General features: G+C 40.4%; 1 protein-coding gene across 4 annotated transcripts in view; it reads left to right on the top strand.

Moving 5' to 3' along the window:
• The window catches only part of LOC141052853 (serpin B4-like), a 58,161-nt gene extending 49,762 nt beyond the window's left edge, over window positions 1–8,399 (top strand). For all 4 annotated transcript variants that reach the window (XM_073550161.1, XM_073550159.1, XM_073550160.1 and 1 more), the window contains 2 exons: window positions 1,898–2,053; window positions 7,615–8,399. In XM_073550161.1, the coding sequence (XP_073406262.1) occupies window positions 1,898–2,053; window positions 7,615–8,016 (558 nt within the window). In that variant the 3' untranslated portion in view covers window positions 8,017–8,399. The remainder of the gene's footprint in view (window positions 1–1,897; window positions 2,054–7,614) is intronic.
• The last annotated feature ends 8,367 nt before the right edge of the window (window positions 8,400–16,766 follow it).

Below are 16,766 nucleotides of genomic sequence, written 5' to 3'. Positions count from 1 at the left end.
AGGCATCAGATCGCAGACATCAAGGTATCTTTTTATTCAGCTTCCTATGACCTGCGTGCCCATATAGACAGGTTATGAGAATTGATCCTACTGACAAATTCCTTTTAATGCTGTTATGGGTTCAAAAGGCAAATAAAAGTTAAATTAAGATCAGTTTTAAATTTTGCTCCTGGCATCACCACATTTTAGCTAATTAGGCTTTAGTAGGAAAAAAAAGGTTGAGACAATTGCTTAATATTAATCTTGGATATATATTAAAGGGAACCTATTAGATCAATTATATAAAGGGGTTAATCTGCATGTTAATAGCATTACGAATGTGTCCAGCCACAGTACTAAAGTTCAGCACCCAGGAGAAAATGGACTTAATTTCTCCCAGGAGCCACCAGCTTTAAGGCACATAGGTGTGACAGCAAAGCTTCAGTCACTGCTCACTGTACTGTGAGTTGCAACTGTAAGCACTCACTGGCACTCTGACTAACAGCCAGTACAGAGCCGGATTTCAGACAAAGTTCCAGGAAGTGCTTACAGCCGCCGCTCACAATGCCATGAGTGGTGACTTAGGCTGTGTACCCACGTTGCGGATTGTATGCGTTTTTGACGCATTTTTCATTGTGAAAACGCTGCGAAAACACTACGAAAATGCATACAGAATGCATTCCTATGGCATTCCGCACCTGCTGTGCTAATGCTGCATTTTTTTCCGCGGCGGAACACATAGCGGAAAAAAATGCATCAGGCTCATTATTTTTGCGGAATCGCGGCGATTCCACACACATAGGAATGCATGAGATCCACTTTCTTTCCGCATGTGGCTATGCCCACCATGTGCAAAGTGAGCTGCTCATGTGCGGATGGTACCCACAGTCTGGAGGAGAGGAGACTGTCCTCCAGGCCTTGGGTAAAATATCCCTGTAAAAGAAAGAAAAAAAAATAAAAAAATCGGGTTATACTCACCTTCCGGCGTCCCGCGCAGCGTCCCCAGGCCTCAGCGATGCTCCCACCAACTCCTGTTTCCAGTAATGCCTTGCGGCAAGTACCTGTGATGACGTAGCAGTCTCGCGAGACCGCTACAGTATCGCGAGACCTCTACGTCATCAAAGGTCATTGTCGCAAGGCATCGCTGGGAACGGGAGCACCGCTGAGGCCTGGGGACGCTGCGCGGGATGCCAGAAGGTGAGTTTATCACGATTTTTTTTTATTATTATTATTTTTAACATTCTATCTTTTACTGTTGATGCTGTATAGGCAGCCTCAATAGTAAAGAGTTGGTCACATTTGTCAAACACTATGTTTGACGAGTGTGACCAACCTGTCAATCACATTCCAAGTGATACTTCAAATCGCTTGGAATGCGCTTGAATTTCGCATGAGAAAATCGCGTGAAAAACGCTTGTTTTGCAGGAAAAACGCATGCGAATTCCATGCGTTTTTCTTGCGGTGGGAGTTGCGGAAATGCTGTGGAAATTTCCGCAGCATCTCTGCAACGTGGGTACATAGCCTTAATCTCATTGGATTTCAATATGGTGGCCAGGGATCTTCATAACATTAATAACCTGCAAATAACCCTACTTTATGTCGGTTAATAACATTATCTGACCTTACAGGTTCCCTTTAAAAAATGGGGTTCCTTTATATAAGAATTGTATTTAATAGCTACAATTCACTGTTATTTTGCGACAGAGATTTGGAAGATTACTACATCAATGTTATTTTTAGTTTGATATTTTATTTTTGATTAGCTTATGATAATAAAACAGCAGATTAAAACAGTATCAGATTTATTGTAAAAAGTTATGATATTAATGACTTTCTTTAATCCTTTTATATTCATACCATCTGAAGTTTCATTAAAAGAAAGCTTAATATGGTAACAAATGTCTCCTGTTATTTTTAGGAGTCTGAAATATCAGTTCCAATGATGAGTCAAATTGAAAGATTTAATTTAGGTGCAATCGAAGAGATTGATGCGCAAGTTATTGAAATACCCTATGGGTCTGGAGAGCAATCCATGTTCATACTTCTCCCAAATGAAGTTGGTGGCCTACAAATGGTGAGATGGCTTATTATAGAAAATAATCTATTTCATGTCCCTATTTTTGGGGGGAGATATGTATAATTTCCTACTATTTTATAAAATGTGAAAAAAAAAATAATATTTATATTTCAACCTACTTTTCCTTTGAACATTTTTTACAGTGTATGTTTAAATATGAATATCAAAATATATTAAATACATATGAATATTATAAAATATATATATACTGTAAATCATTTATGCTTTACTGTAAATGGTCAATAAAGTTGCTCCCAGACTCATTCTTAAAGGGAATCTGTCACGTCCCCTTCTTATTTTATACTTCCGCCAATGTCTTGTTGGTAATGCAATGTGCATCATTTACATAGTCCTCTCAAGAAAACTTTCCCACTACTTATCTATAAAAACACTTTTTATCCTTAGGCGATTGCATCACAAACCTTGTCTTTCAGTCATAGTGGTGGTGTTCTCTATCCTTCCATTAATGATCCTCTTCAAATTATTGACTCCCATTGCAGCCTGATTGCCTGGACTGCCCTGATGTCATGGCAATTGTCCAATACATTTCACACTTACGCACTTACTATCAAGTCCCCAGGCATTCGCACTGAATCCGGGTATACAGTACATCCCAGCTTGACTTCATATTTGCGCATGCTCCCGAGTCACAGGAACAGAGTGCCCTGCATAGAGTGCCTGCGCACAATGGATGCACCACCTAACCACTTACTCACCACAGATCCGGAACATGCACAGATATGAAATGAAGCTGAGGACATACACCCAGATTTAGTTTGCAAGACCAGGATTTACTGGGCAATTGCCGTGATATCTGGAAAGTCGATGGAATCAATCAAGCTGCGATGGGTGTGAATAATTTGAAGAGGACCATGACTGGAAAAATATAAAGCGTCACCCCTAGGACAGAAAAAGAAGGTATCACCTAAGGATAAAAAGTGTTTCTTTTATGGAAATAGTGGGCAGTTTTGCATGAGAAGACCATGTTAGTGATGTAAATTGCATGACTAACAAGCCATTGGGGCCAGGTTAACATCAAAAAAGGATGTGACGAGTTCCCTTTAAGAAACTCCTGGGATAATTTTATGCTATGTGGCAAGCAGAAAACACTTTAGAATATTCAAATCACCTAAGGAGCACTAAAATCGGCAAAGACTACTAAAATACTTAGTCCCAAAGTCGACAGAACAAAGTCTACAAAACTGAAAATCGCTTTCTCTTGCAAAAATATAAATATAAATAAGGTATATCACAGGCAATTAAAGTATCCTGCGCTGCTGGATAAATGACAAGCCATGACAGAATATGGACTGTTGGTTTAATGTCAATGTGTTTCTTAATTACTCTGACTCCTTCTTCAGGACAACCGATTTTGTGGTTGTAGTAAACAAGGAGTCAGCGTGATTCTGAAACTCATTGACATTCCATATCCTATTGTAGCTTGTCATTTATCCAGCAGTGCCAGATACTTCCACTGTCCTAGACAAATCGCATCCACAACTCCCTGGAAGCTGCAGCAACTTTCAATCTATCCATTTATAATGGTTGCGTCTTACACAACACAACTATCTATAAATCATCCTTTACTACTTGGATAAGACTGTAATGCGCTTTTGCATTTTTGTTATATATATATATATATATATATATATATATATATATATATATATATATATATATATATGTTATAGAGTCAAAAGTTTTGAGCCTGACACAAATTTAGGTTTTTCACTAATTTTGCTTCATTCTTCAAATATTCTTCCAGGCCTCTATGATCCAATCCCTGTGCTTCCTAAAACTGCAGGAGGTATAAATATTGGACTGCAGATGACTGATATAAAGTTATTTTTACTGATGAAGCCCCTTTAGATTGTTTGGGATATCTGGAAGAATAATTGGAGAAGAAAATGTGACCACTACCATGAGTCCTGTGTCATATCAACAGTATTAAAATAAATCCCAAAATTTTTTATAAATACATCAATGCCAAAAAGAAAAAAATAGATTCTATCTGCCCCTTAAAAGATGACAATAACAAGATAATTACAGAGGACAAAGAAAAGGCAGAGATATTAAACAGCCACTTTTCATCTGTGCTCACCATTGAACTGTCTGTTACAGGAATCATTCAATAAGCCAATAATCAAAGTTCACAACCTGATATAATTAGTTTAACACAAAAAGAAGTGCATTTACATCTGAGCAATTTAAACATTGACAAATCCCCCGGCACAGATGTCATTCATCCACGGGTACTGAGGAAATTTAGCTCAATAATTGACAGAACACTGTATCTCATATTCTTAGACTCTCTTGTAACAGGGGTGGTGCCACAGCATTGGAGGGTGCTGATGTGATACCGATATTTAAGAAAGGTAAAAAAAACAACTGGCCAGTAAGCCTGACATCAGTAGTGTGCAAAATTTGTGAGGGCATTATAAGAGATGAGCTGCAGAGATATATTGCAGAGAATAATATAATAACTTGCAACCAGCACGGATTCATGAAGAATAAGTTGTGTCTAACTAACATGTTGAGTTTCTATGAGGATGTGAGTGCAAATCTGGATGTAAGTAATGTGGCTGATGTGATTTATCTGGACGTTAAAGGCATTTGATACAGTTCCACATAACAGACTTATACTTAAGCTACAGAAGCAAGGACTGGGGGAAACTATATGCAGATGGGTAAGGAATTGGCTAAATGACCAGAAACAAAGAGTTGCTCTAAGGGGGTGAAGCACCGAAGGAGCCGAGGGGGAGTTGCCTTCCTAGCTCCGTGCCCGGAACCATCGAGCAGGGCATTAGGTTCCCCGGGGGATGTTTTAGTGGACTGCACGAGCATCAGGAACAGGAAGAGGGCAGGACGGAGCGCGGGAGAATTGGGCGCGCTTTCAGCAGAGCAGCGCAGGGACGGGAGCAGAGAGGACGCTGACAGAGGAGATGACAGGAGACAGGCGCAGCGACTGAACACTGAGGAACCGCAGACACAGGTCGTGAGCACTGAGTACGAGAAGCCTGTCACTGCACTGCCTGGAGGGCTGGTCGCTCACCTCCTGTTAGAGACTTTGTCACACCAACAGACTGCGCGCCTTAACACGCTCCCCTTCAGTGAGACCCTGCTTTATCCTGAGACGCTTCCCTGTGACTGAGGAACATACTGTAATGTGACACCGACCTGCCAAGAGAGACTGTCCCAGGCAGAGCCCCTGACCCTGGTGAGGGAACGCCGCTGCTGCAGCAGAGGGAAGAGCCTTGCATACAGGGGGATACCGCCATCCGCATACCCCTTGAGCTCTCACGTTAACCCCCCATTCTCCAGTTGGACTATACCTAGGACCCCAGAGACAGATGACATCAAGCACCCCTGGTGCCTGGGTGCCTACGTGGGAGAAGAGTGATCTCTACAAGCAAGATGTCCAGGAACTGATAAGTTTCATCCCTATAAGAGAATAACTGTCTGTTTTGCACTTCTGTTATTTTTTCAGTCTCTGATATCACCTGTTACAGCATTTTCTCTGTTATATTATATGTTCACCAGATATTCTCCCTGTAAATAAACCTCCACTTTTACTGTTGGTCTGCCTGCTCCGTGGTGACATATATTCCTCCTGCACGTTATTACATTGCCATAAATGGTACGTTCTCTAAATGGGATATAGTCAGCAGTGCCGTACCACAGGGACCTATGCTAGGACCCATTCTTTTTAACCTCTTTATTAATGACCTTGTGGATGGGATTGAGAGTAAAGTGTTAGTCTTTGCTGACGACACCAAATTATGTAAGATATTAAAATCTGACCTTGAAATTACAGTATTGCAAAATGATCTGAATAAGATGACTGAATGGGCAAACACTTGGCAAATGAAATTTAATGTAGATATATGTAGCGTAATGAACCTAGGACTGAGTAATCCTATTGCTGCATATACAATTAATGGGAGTATACTCGGGACTACAGAACAGGAGAAGGACTTCGGCATTCTGGATACAAGCAAGCTGAACAGCATCACTCAATGTCAAGCAGCAGCTGCAAAAGCAAACAAGATTTTAGGATGTATAAAAAGAGATAAAATCCCGCAATCCTAACATATTATTACCCTTTATAATAAATCACTGGTGATGCCACATCTAGAATATGGGATCCAGTTTTGGGGTCCACCTTTTAAAAAGGATATTCAGAAGAATCAGTTCAACGACGGGCAACTAGATTATTACAAGGGATGGAAGGCCTCTGATATGAGGAGAGGTTGGAAAAGTTGGGCTTGTTTAGCTTAGAAAAAAGATGCTTCAGAAGGGATCTCATTTACATGTATAAATATATGTGTGGCCAGTACAAAACACTGGCACAAGACTTGTCCCATCCAAGGACCTTGCTGAGGACTAGGGGGCACTCATTGTGGGTGGAAGAAAGGTGATTCCGACAGCTAAACAGGAAAGGGTTCTTTATAGTTAGAGCAGTCAGACTGTGGAATGCCTGACCACAAGAGGCAGTAATGGCATACACTATGACAGCTTTTAAAAAAGGGCTGGGCGATTTGCTTGATACACATAACATTGTGGGTTATAGCTAGATTAGTGACGAAATGTACAGTTGGTGGAGATAGGTTGAACTTGATGGACCTAGGTCTCTGTTCATCCTACGTAACTATATAACTATGTAAAGCAACCCGAGAAAATTTATGTATGGGGATATTTTCATTCTAGTGCTCTGTCATAATTTGCCTAAAAATACTGCCATGAATAAGAATGGTATGTAAACACCCTCCAAAAGCAACTTCTCCTAATGATCCAGTAGCAATTTGGTAATGAACAATGGTTTTTCCAGCATGATGGAGCACTAATGTCACAAAGCAAAAGTGATCACTAAGTGGTTTGGTGAACAAAACACTGAAACTTTGAGTCTATAGTCATGAAATTCTCTAGATGTCAGTCACATCGAGAGCCTGTGGTCAATCCTCAAAAAAAGGAGGGAAAGCAAAATCAAAGAAATTGTGATAAGCTTCAAGCACTGATTAGACAAGAATGGGTTGTCATCAATTAGGATTTGACCCAGAAGCTGATATCCAACCTCCAGGACAAATTGCAGAAGTATTGAAAAATAAAAGTCTACACTGTGAATATTGAGTCTTTCCATAAAGGTGATGCATTTGTCAGCAAAAGTTTAAAAACTTATAAAAAGTTTATAATTGTATTTCAGGAACTCTAGAAACATCTGACTAAAAGATCTAAAAACACTGAAGCAGCAAACTTTGTAAAAGTGAAATTTTTTTGTCTTTTTCAAAACTTTTGGTCATGATTTTACACAAGATACAGAATTTTTTAAAGTGTCAGAAGCTGGCAATAAACATAAATATAAAAGAGGCAATTTCCTGACTCTTATAGTCATAAAAACTGTAGCAAACCAGGATTTATTTTAACCTATTGATTTCAATGTTTCCCTAGATAAGGTCAGATGTGACTGAGCTTCCTCTACCTACCACGTACTCTCACACTTTTAGTTAAACTCTCTCTATTAATACTATTTTAACCAATTTGCTTTTGCATTTTTGCCTTAGATTGAAGAGCAAATCACAGCTGAATCTTTAATGAAGTGGACAGACAACAAAAATTTGCATCTAACAACAGTAGACATACAACTACCACGATTCAAGTTAGAGCTAAGCTATGATTTAGTTCCATATTTAAAACATTTGGGAATGGTGGATGTCTTCAGTCAACAGAAGGCAAATCTATCTGGTATATCTGACGTAGGTTTAGATGTGTCCCAAGTGTTTCATAAATGCTTTATTGAGGTTGATGAAGAAGGCACAAAGGCTGCTGCTGGAACTGGTGCTGTCATTGTCCGAAAGTCTCTAATTCCACCTAGTACATTTAAAGTTGACCACCCATTTTTGTGCTTTATCAAAGATAATCCTACAGGCACCATTCTTTTTCACGTTAAAGTGCAATCTCCATAAAGATACATATTTAAAATTGTATATGGAATTAGGAAAACCTGTCTTTCTTCCACAAAGCAGCATTACATCTGTGGCTACATGTTGTGTCTGGTTGTGTAGCTCCGCTCTATTGATGTAAATGGGACGGAGCTTTGACAACTCAAACTTCGGTCTGGTGTTGTGCTGTATTTGGGAAAAAAAGCTACCTTTTTTTTTTAAATCCTGTATTCGATCTTTAATCTTCCTTTTGACTTGTGCAAAATGTATGTTATGCTTTAGTTTTACTGTCATTTTATCTGAATGGCTAGAATTTTTTATTCAAATATATATTACTCTTTGTGGAAATGCACATTGGTGCACACATTTCTATCAATAAAGGTAAAGAGTGTGTATTTTGCATCTAATTACAATGATCGTGATTCCTTAAACTGTCACATGAGCCTAATACAACACATTTACTCAATATGGATGTGATAGAGAAAAATGAAGATCTAAATAAGTACTAATCAAATGACTTACAAATACATTCTATCCCTGCATGAATTCAGAGACAACAGAGTGTATATATACACTCACTGGCCACTTTATTAGGTACACCATGCTAGTAACGGGTTGGACCCCCTTTTGCCTTCAGAACTGCCTCAATTCTTCGTGGCAGAGATTCAACAAGGTGCTGGAAGCATTCCTCAGAGATTTTGGACCATATTGACATGATGGCATCACACAGTTGGCGCAGATTTGTCGGCTGCACATCCCTGATGCGAATCTCCCGTTCCACCACATCCCAAAGATGCTCTATTGGATTGAGATCTGGTGACTGAGGAGGCCATTTGAGTACAGTGAACTCATTGTCATGTTCAAGAAACCAATCTGAGATGATTCGAGCTTTATGACATGGCGCATTATCCTGCTGAAAGTAGCCATCAGATGCCTGTTCTTAGCTGAGAGGAGTGGTACCCAGTGTGGTCTTCTGCTGCTGTAGCCCATCTGCCTCAAAGTTCGACGCACTGTGCGTTCAGAGATGCTCTTCTGCCTACCTTGGTTGTAACGGGTGGCAATTTGAGTCACTGTTGCCTTTCTATCAGCTCGAACCAGTATGCCCATTCTCCTCTGACCTCTGGCATCAACAAGGCATTTCCGTCCACAGAACTGCCGCTCACTGGATTTTTTTTCTTTTTCGGACCATTCTCTGTAAACCCTAGAGATGGTTGTGCGTGAAAATCCCAGTAGATCAGCAGTTTCTGAAATACTCAGACCAGCCCTTCTGGCACCAACAATCTTGCCACGTTCAAAGGCACTCAAATCACCTTTCTTCCCCATACTGATGCTCGGTTTGAACTGCAGGAGATTGTCTTGACCATGTCTACATGCCTAAATGCACTGAGTTGCCGCCATGTGATTGGCTGATTAGAAATTAAGTCTTAACACACAGTTGGACAGGTGTACCTAATAAAGTGGCCAGTGAGTGTATATATATATATATATATATATTACATAGAGAGATAGGTAGTAGAAAAGCCGGCAATTTATGTGCCGTGTACTGTAAAATCACTGCAGGAGCCAACAGCATAGAAGAGATGGATTACGTACAGTAAATACCATTAGAATAGGTATATTTATACAGTGGGAAAAAAGTATTTAGTCATCCACTAATTGTGCAAGTTCTCCAACTTAAAAAGATGAGAGTCCTGTAATTGACATCATAGGTAGACCACAACTATGAGAGTCAAAATGAGAAGCCAAATCCAGAAAATCATCTTGTCTGATTTGGCAAGATTTAGTCTTCAACTTATGGTGGAAAATAAGTATTTGGTCATTACAAAAGTTCATCTGAATATTTTGTTATATATTCTTTGTTTGCAATGACAGAGGTCAAACGTTTTCTGTAAGTCTTCACAAGGTTGGCACACACTGTTGGTAGTATGTTGGCACATTCCTCCATGCAGATCTCCTCTAGAGCAGTGGTGTTTTGGGCCTGTCGCTGGGCAACACGGATTTTCCAATCCCTCCAAAGGTTTTCTATGGGGATGAGATCTGGAGACTGGCTAGGCCACTCCAGGACATTCATATCAAATCAAATCAAATTTATTATCGCCAAGTACATATTACATATATACAAGGAATTCTTTGTGGCAAAGAGGCAACATAATATATAACAACAGATACAACAAGTAACATCTAACAAGACAGATACAGTATATAGTCTACACATGACGATTTAATTGTTGAACAGAGAGTGGATAGAAGCTGTTCATATGGCGGTTGGTGCTGCATTTGGGGACTTTGAAGCGACGTCCTGAAGGGAGTAGTTGGAATGAGGAGTGTCCCGGGTGAGAGGGATCGGATGAAATTTTCAATGCGTGGGATCGAATACTCTTATCATAAAGATCCTGGATTTTAGGCAGGGGGGAACCTATAATTCTCTCTGCTGTTCTGAAAGTCCTTTGTAAGCGGAGTTTGTCATGCGCAGTGGCTCCCCCATACCAGACTATCAGAGAGGAACAAATCACAGATCTGATGACAGCATTAAAGAATAAGATCAGCAGATTCTTAGACAAACCATATCTTTTCAGCTGACGCAGGAAGAACATCCTCTGTTGTGCTTTTCTTATAACAGCATCCACGTTTTTCCCCCATTTAAGATCATGAGAGATGATAACACCAAGGAATTTGGTCTCTGTGACCCTAAGAACCACTTCGTCATGGATGTAGATTGGAAGTATCTCATGTTGATCTTTCCTAAAATCCACAACCATCTCAGCAGTTTTTTTAGTGTTGAGTACAAGATTATTGGCTTTACACCAGTCACATATTCTTTCCACCTCACTCCGATACAAGTCTTCAGCATTTCCCCTGATGAGACCAATCAATGTCATATCATCGGCAAATTTCAAGATTTTTACTGAGTCTGCTGAAGAGATGCAATCATTCGTATAGAGAGAAAACAGTAACGGGGACAAAACACACCCCTGAGGTGCCCCGATGTTTGTGACCAAGGTGTCCGAAGTGAATGGTCCAACTTTTACACTCTGTATCCTGGCTGTCAGGAAGTTATAAATCCACAAGCATAAGTTAAGAGGGACTCCAAGAGCTACCATTTTCTTATGAAGTAAATTCGGATCAATGGTATTGAATGCTGAGCTAAAGTCCATGAAAAGAATCCGGACATATGAGTGCAGTTCATCTGTATGATCCAAAATGTACTTCAGTGCCAGATTGACAGTGTCGTTTGCCGAACGATTCTCCTTATAGGCAAACTGAAGCGGGTCCCATAGCTTCTGCGTGAATTTTATCAGGTGGGACATCATAATTCTTTCGAAGACTTTCATAGTTACAGATGTGAGTGCTACTGGTCTATAGTCGTTCAACTCAGAGGATCCCACTTTCTTGGGGACAGGGATAATTGTGGAATTTTTCCAACACTGAGGTACAACGCACTCTTTCAGTGACACATTGTATATATTTGTCAGTATAGGGGCAAGCTGGGTAGCACATACTTTCAGACACATTGGAGATACACTATCAGGGCCAGGTGCCTTTTTGACCTTAAGTCCCTTTAGGATGCGTATCACCTCTGCCTTGGAGATCACTACTTGGGTGTTGCACAATGAATGATCTTTATATGAACAGACTGAGGAGCTTAGAGATGAATAGCCACTGTGTGTAGAGCTTGCCTCAAATCTGCAGTAGAATTCATTTAACTCTGCTGCCAGACTTCTGCTGGGGTTCACTATAGTGGGGTGGCTTTTATAATTGGTGACCTCTCTTAATCCTCTCCATGCAGATCTATTATCTTACGAAGCCACTCCTCCATTGCCCTGGCAGTGTGCTAGTGATCATTATCATGCTGAAAGACCCATCCATGTTTCATCTTCAATGCCCTTGCTGATGGAGGGAAGTTTGCACTCAAAATCTCACGATCCATGGCCCCATTCATTGTTTCATATCGTTTCAGTCGTCCTGATCCCTTTGCAGAGAAACAGCCCCAAAGCATGATGTTGTCACAGTAGGTATGGTGTTCTTTGGATGCAACTCAGCAATCTGTCTCCTCCAAACACGACGAGTTTTGTTTCTACCAAACAGTTCTGCTTTGGTTTCATCAGACCATATGACTTTCTCCCAATACTCTTCCGGATAATCCAAATGCTCTCTAGCAAACTTCAGACGGGCTCGTACATGTACTGGTTTAAGCAGGGGGACACGTCTGGCACTGCAGGATCTGAGTCCCTGGCAGTATAGTGTGTTACTGATGGTAGCCTTTGTTATGGTGGTCCCAGCTCTATGCAGGTCATTCAGTAGGTCCACCCATGTGGTTTTAGGATGTTTGCTCACCTTTCTTGTGATCATTTTGACCCCAGGGGGTGAGATCTTGCGTGGAGCCCCAGATCGAAGGAGATTATCAGTGGTCTTGTATGTCTTCTATTTTCTTATTATTGCTCCCACTGTTGATTTCATCACACCAAGCTGCTTGCCTATTGCAGATTCAGTCTTCCCAGCCTGGTGCAGGGCTACAATTTTGTTTCTGGTGTCCTTTGACAGCTCTTTGGTCTTTACCATAGTGGAGTTTGGAGTGTGAATGTTTGAGGTTGAGGGCAGGTGTCTTTTATACTGATACCAAGATCAAACCAGTGCCATTACTACAGGTATTGAGTAGAGGACAGAGGAGCCTCTTAAAGAAGAAGTAACAGGTCTGTGATAGACAGAAATATTGCATGTTTGTAGGTGACCAAATACTTAGCTTCCACCATAATTTGTATTCAAACCAATTTTATTAAGGGGTTTTACAATAGTGAGGAAAAAGGGGTCTCAGGGAGGGGATGGGAGGGTGAGGAGGGAAGGGAAAAAGGGGGGGAAGGACCAAATGGTCCGAACAAGTTTTTATTTTCAAGACATTAGCGGTGTAGTATAATTAACTGGGTTATCTTATAACCAGAACAATACTATAACTATATGTTTAACAGTCGCCATATTATCTCTGGAACAGAGAAAAGAACAAACAACAAAGTATCAGTGCAGCAATTGCTGTAGAGTTAGCTTGAGGGAAATAATGCAATCCATCTGAACCATTTGCGGGAGAAATGGCCAATATTATTGTTAATAGTGGCTAGTTTTAGTTCAAAAGATTTATGTAGGGAGATTTTGTCTCTTATATCTTCAATGGTTGGAATGTCCGGTCGTTTCCAATGAAAAGCTATGGAACTTTTGGTAATAAGAAGGATATGAAATATTAAAGGGGGAAGAGTTTGATTTAGTTCTTGTGGGGTGATAGATAGCAAGGCCAGTTGAGGTGAGAGGGTGATGGGTTTTTGGAGAAGGGAGTTTATTAGGAGAGAGATATCTCTCCAAAGAGATTTGATCACCGGACAAAACCACAATATATGAAGAAGGTTCCCGTGTTGTCCGCATCCTCTCCAGCATAATGGGGAGATCTCTGGATATATCCTGGCTAGTCTGGCTGGGGTATAGTACCAACGGGAGATGATTTTCTGATGGGTTTCCAGAAGAGACATAGATAACGTGGCGGACATAGAGGAGGAACAAGCCTGCTCCCAGTCTGCTGCCCCTGGGCTTATCCCAAGTTCCCTCTCCCACTTAATTATATTATTTGTTTTGATGAATTCGTGGCTCTTATTGAACCACATATAAATGTACGAAACCCTCCAGAAAAGGCAATGGTTTATGTTGTTAGTGAGATTAAAGAAAGATTCAGAGGGTTTTGCGTCTTTCTTCCTAAGTGTAGTTGCTAATTCTTTTAGTTGAATATAGTCATAAAATGCTGATGATGGAATACTGAACTTGTGTTTCATATCGCTAAAGGAAGAGATGTGATTGTGTCCACAAAGATCCTTTAATTTTTTGACACCATGGTCGGACCAGATGGAGGGCAGTTCTAGCTGAAAAAGAGACGCAATTACGTTAAGGGATAGAGGTCCTAACGGGTCAGTATTAGTGAGGCCTTTTTGTTGTTTAGCTAAGAGACCCCAAGCTTCTAGTGTTGTGCGGAAGATTGGATGTGTGATGGAATGTACCTTTTTGAGAAGGATAGACTCCAAGACGAGAAGGGAAGGAGACCTATTGTTGTTTAACGCCTTTTCAATGTTGACCCATGCCGGAGGGTCCTCGGTTGACCACCAAGGGAGGCTGTTTTTGACAAGGAGTGAGGAATAGTAAGCTGAGATATTCGGAAGGCCAGCTCCACCAAATCTCCTGTTGCCATATAAAATATTTTTTGCAACTCTGGCTTTTTTCCCGTTCCAAACAAAGTTGTTTGTCATGGATTGAAGGTTGGTAAGGGCGGGGGTGGAAATGGGTAAAGGGAGTGATCTAAAAAGATATACTATTTTGGGGAGGATATAGGCTTTAAATGTTATAATTTTACCCCACCAAGAGAGGTTTTTCTCCCCATATATTTTTAGGTCTTTTGAGATGGTCTCTGTAAGGGATTTTAGGTTCAGAGGCATGAGGGAAGGGATATTATTGGTAAATTTAAGTCCCAAATATGTAATGTAGTCTGAAGTCCAGCTCCAAGGACAAGAGCGGCTGATGGAGTTAATTTGGTCGCTGTCTAGATGAAGGGATAGCATCTTGGATTTTGAAACGTTGACTTTGAAACAGGAAATGTCCGAAAACTTCAGCAGAAGTTCTTGGACTTTAACAATTGATTTGATTGGATCTGACAGGGTGAGAATAACGTCGTCTGCGAAGAGGCATATTTTATATTCTTTATCACCTGCTTTAATGCCATGAATATCCGGGTTATCTCTGATAGACTGAGCTAGGGGTTCAATTGCCAGGGCAAACAGTAGAGGGGAAAGCGGGCAACCCTGCCTTGTACCATTGGATATTTGGAGGACTTTTGAAAGGTGATTGTTAACGTAAACTTTGGCCGATGGTGCAGTGTATAATGCTCTAATTCTAGTGATTAGTTCATGATGAAAGCCAAATTTGGCTAGAGTGGCGAACAAGTAGTCCCAATTTAATCTGTCGAAGGCCTTTTCGGCGTCAAGAGAAACTATAATGGATTTGGTTTTATGTGTATTAATGAGTTTCATAAGGTTGATCAATCTTCTGGTGCCGTCTGTAGATTGTCTATTGATTATAAACCCGATTTGATCTTTGTTGATTAGCTTAGGGAGTATGGAGTTCAGTCTGTTTGATAATAATTTAGCATATAGTTTGATGTCTGTATTTATTAACGAAATTGGCCGAAAGTTTTTCATGAGGGTTGTGTCCGAATTGGGTTTGGGGATAAGAATAAGGGTGGCCTCGAGCATTTCCTTGGGGAAATAGCCCAAAGTAGAAGCTGTGTTAAAAATTTTCATCAAGTGGGGTGCAAGGATTTCGGCAAAAGTTTTATAGTAATTATTCGTAAACCCATCAGGGCCGGGAGCTTTGAAGGTTTTAAGGTGGTTTATTGCATCTAAAGTTTCTTTTTCAGTGAAAGGAGATGATAGGGTAGATTTGTCAACTTCATCTAGTTTCGGGAGATTAATTTTGGTTAAAAAAGAAGTGATATCTGAATGACTTGGAGAGGGGAGGGAGGAATTTTGATTGATGTTGTAGAGATTCTCATAGAATGCAGCGAAGGAGTTAGCTATGTCCTGTGGGTGGGACAAGGGGGTATTTTTGGTGGAGAGAATGGTGTCAATCCTGTTTTTCCGTCTAGAATTTTTCAAGATGTTAGTCATATAGCGAGATGGCCGATTTAGATTCTGGTATTGTTTAAAGCGGTGGTTTTTGACTGCTGAGTCATGAAACGAGAAAATCAAGGCCCTAAGCTCCTGTCTTATCCTGGAGAGTTCTGAGCGTACGTCAATATCTGAATTGGGATTGTCGGTTATCATGGTTTCTTTGATTTTGATTTGATTCTGCAGATCTGTTATTTTTTCCCTGTTTGCCCTTTTATGTCTCGAGGATATCCTGATTAGGATTCCTCGCAGAACGGCCTTATGAGCATTCCAATAGGTGAAAGGGCTGGAAAGTTCAGTATCATTTTCTTTGAAGTAATTTCGTAAGGCTGTAGTAATCTCTGCATTATAGTGTGGAATATTGAGTAATGAGGAGTTGCATTTCCATAGGAACTGTTGGTTGGTGGCAGGGCCAACAGTGAATGTAGCTACTACTGGAGCGTGGTCAGAGACCGTTTTAGGGTGGATAGAGATGGAAGTAAATTTGGGAAGTGAGAAAATATCTCTTAAAATTAGGTCAATACGAGAAGCAGTGTGATGGACATCCGAATAATGACTATACTCGATTGAGGTCGTGTTTAGACAACGAAAAGTGTCAAAGAATTCATTGTAATAAATCCAGTTGTTTAACGTTTCTGTTTTATGTCTATTGGGGGCTGAGGAATCCAATTTTCCATTTGGGACCATGTTAAAATCTCCTGCGAATATTAAGGAACCCTTCTTTATTAGGGTGATTTTCTTTAGAAGCTTATTTAAGAATCTAATTTGGCCCGTGTTGGGGACGTAGACGTTTACAATAGTAAAAATTGAGTTATTGATGCTACAAACTAGGATGTGATAATGGCCTTTCTCATCTCTTAGTTCTTCAATGAATTTAAAGTTGATGGAGTTTTTTATCATAGTAAGGACTCCTGCCTTTTTCTTTAATCCCGATGATTCATATATGTGGGGGAAGTTTTTGTGGGAAAAGTTAGGGTGAGCGCCTCTTTTAAATTTCGTTTCCTGAAGACACACAACATCAGAACCCAGCCTGTTGGTCTCATGATATATTACATGACGCTTTCTAGGGCTGTTCAGGCCCCT

This window comes from Dendrobates tinctorius, unplaced genomic scaffold, assembly GCF_039654945.1.
Source record: "Dendrobates tinctorius isolate UK_male_01 unplaced genomic scaffold, ASM3965494v1 ptg000163l, whole genome shotgun sequence".
Classification (NCBI taxonomy): Eukaryota; Metazoa; Chordata; class Amphibia; order Anura; family Dendrobatidae; genus Dendrobates; species Dendrobates tinctorius.
The sequence above is the reverse complement of the archived record's forward strand: the minus strand, read 5'-3'. Positions and strand labels throughout refer to the sequence as shown.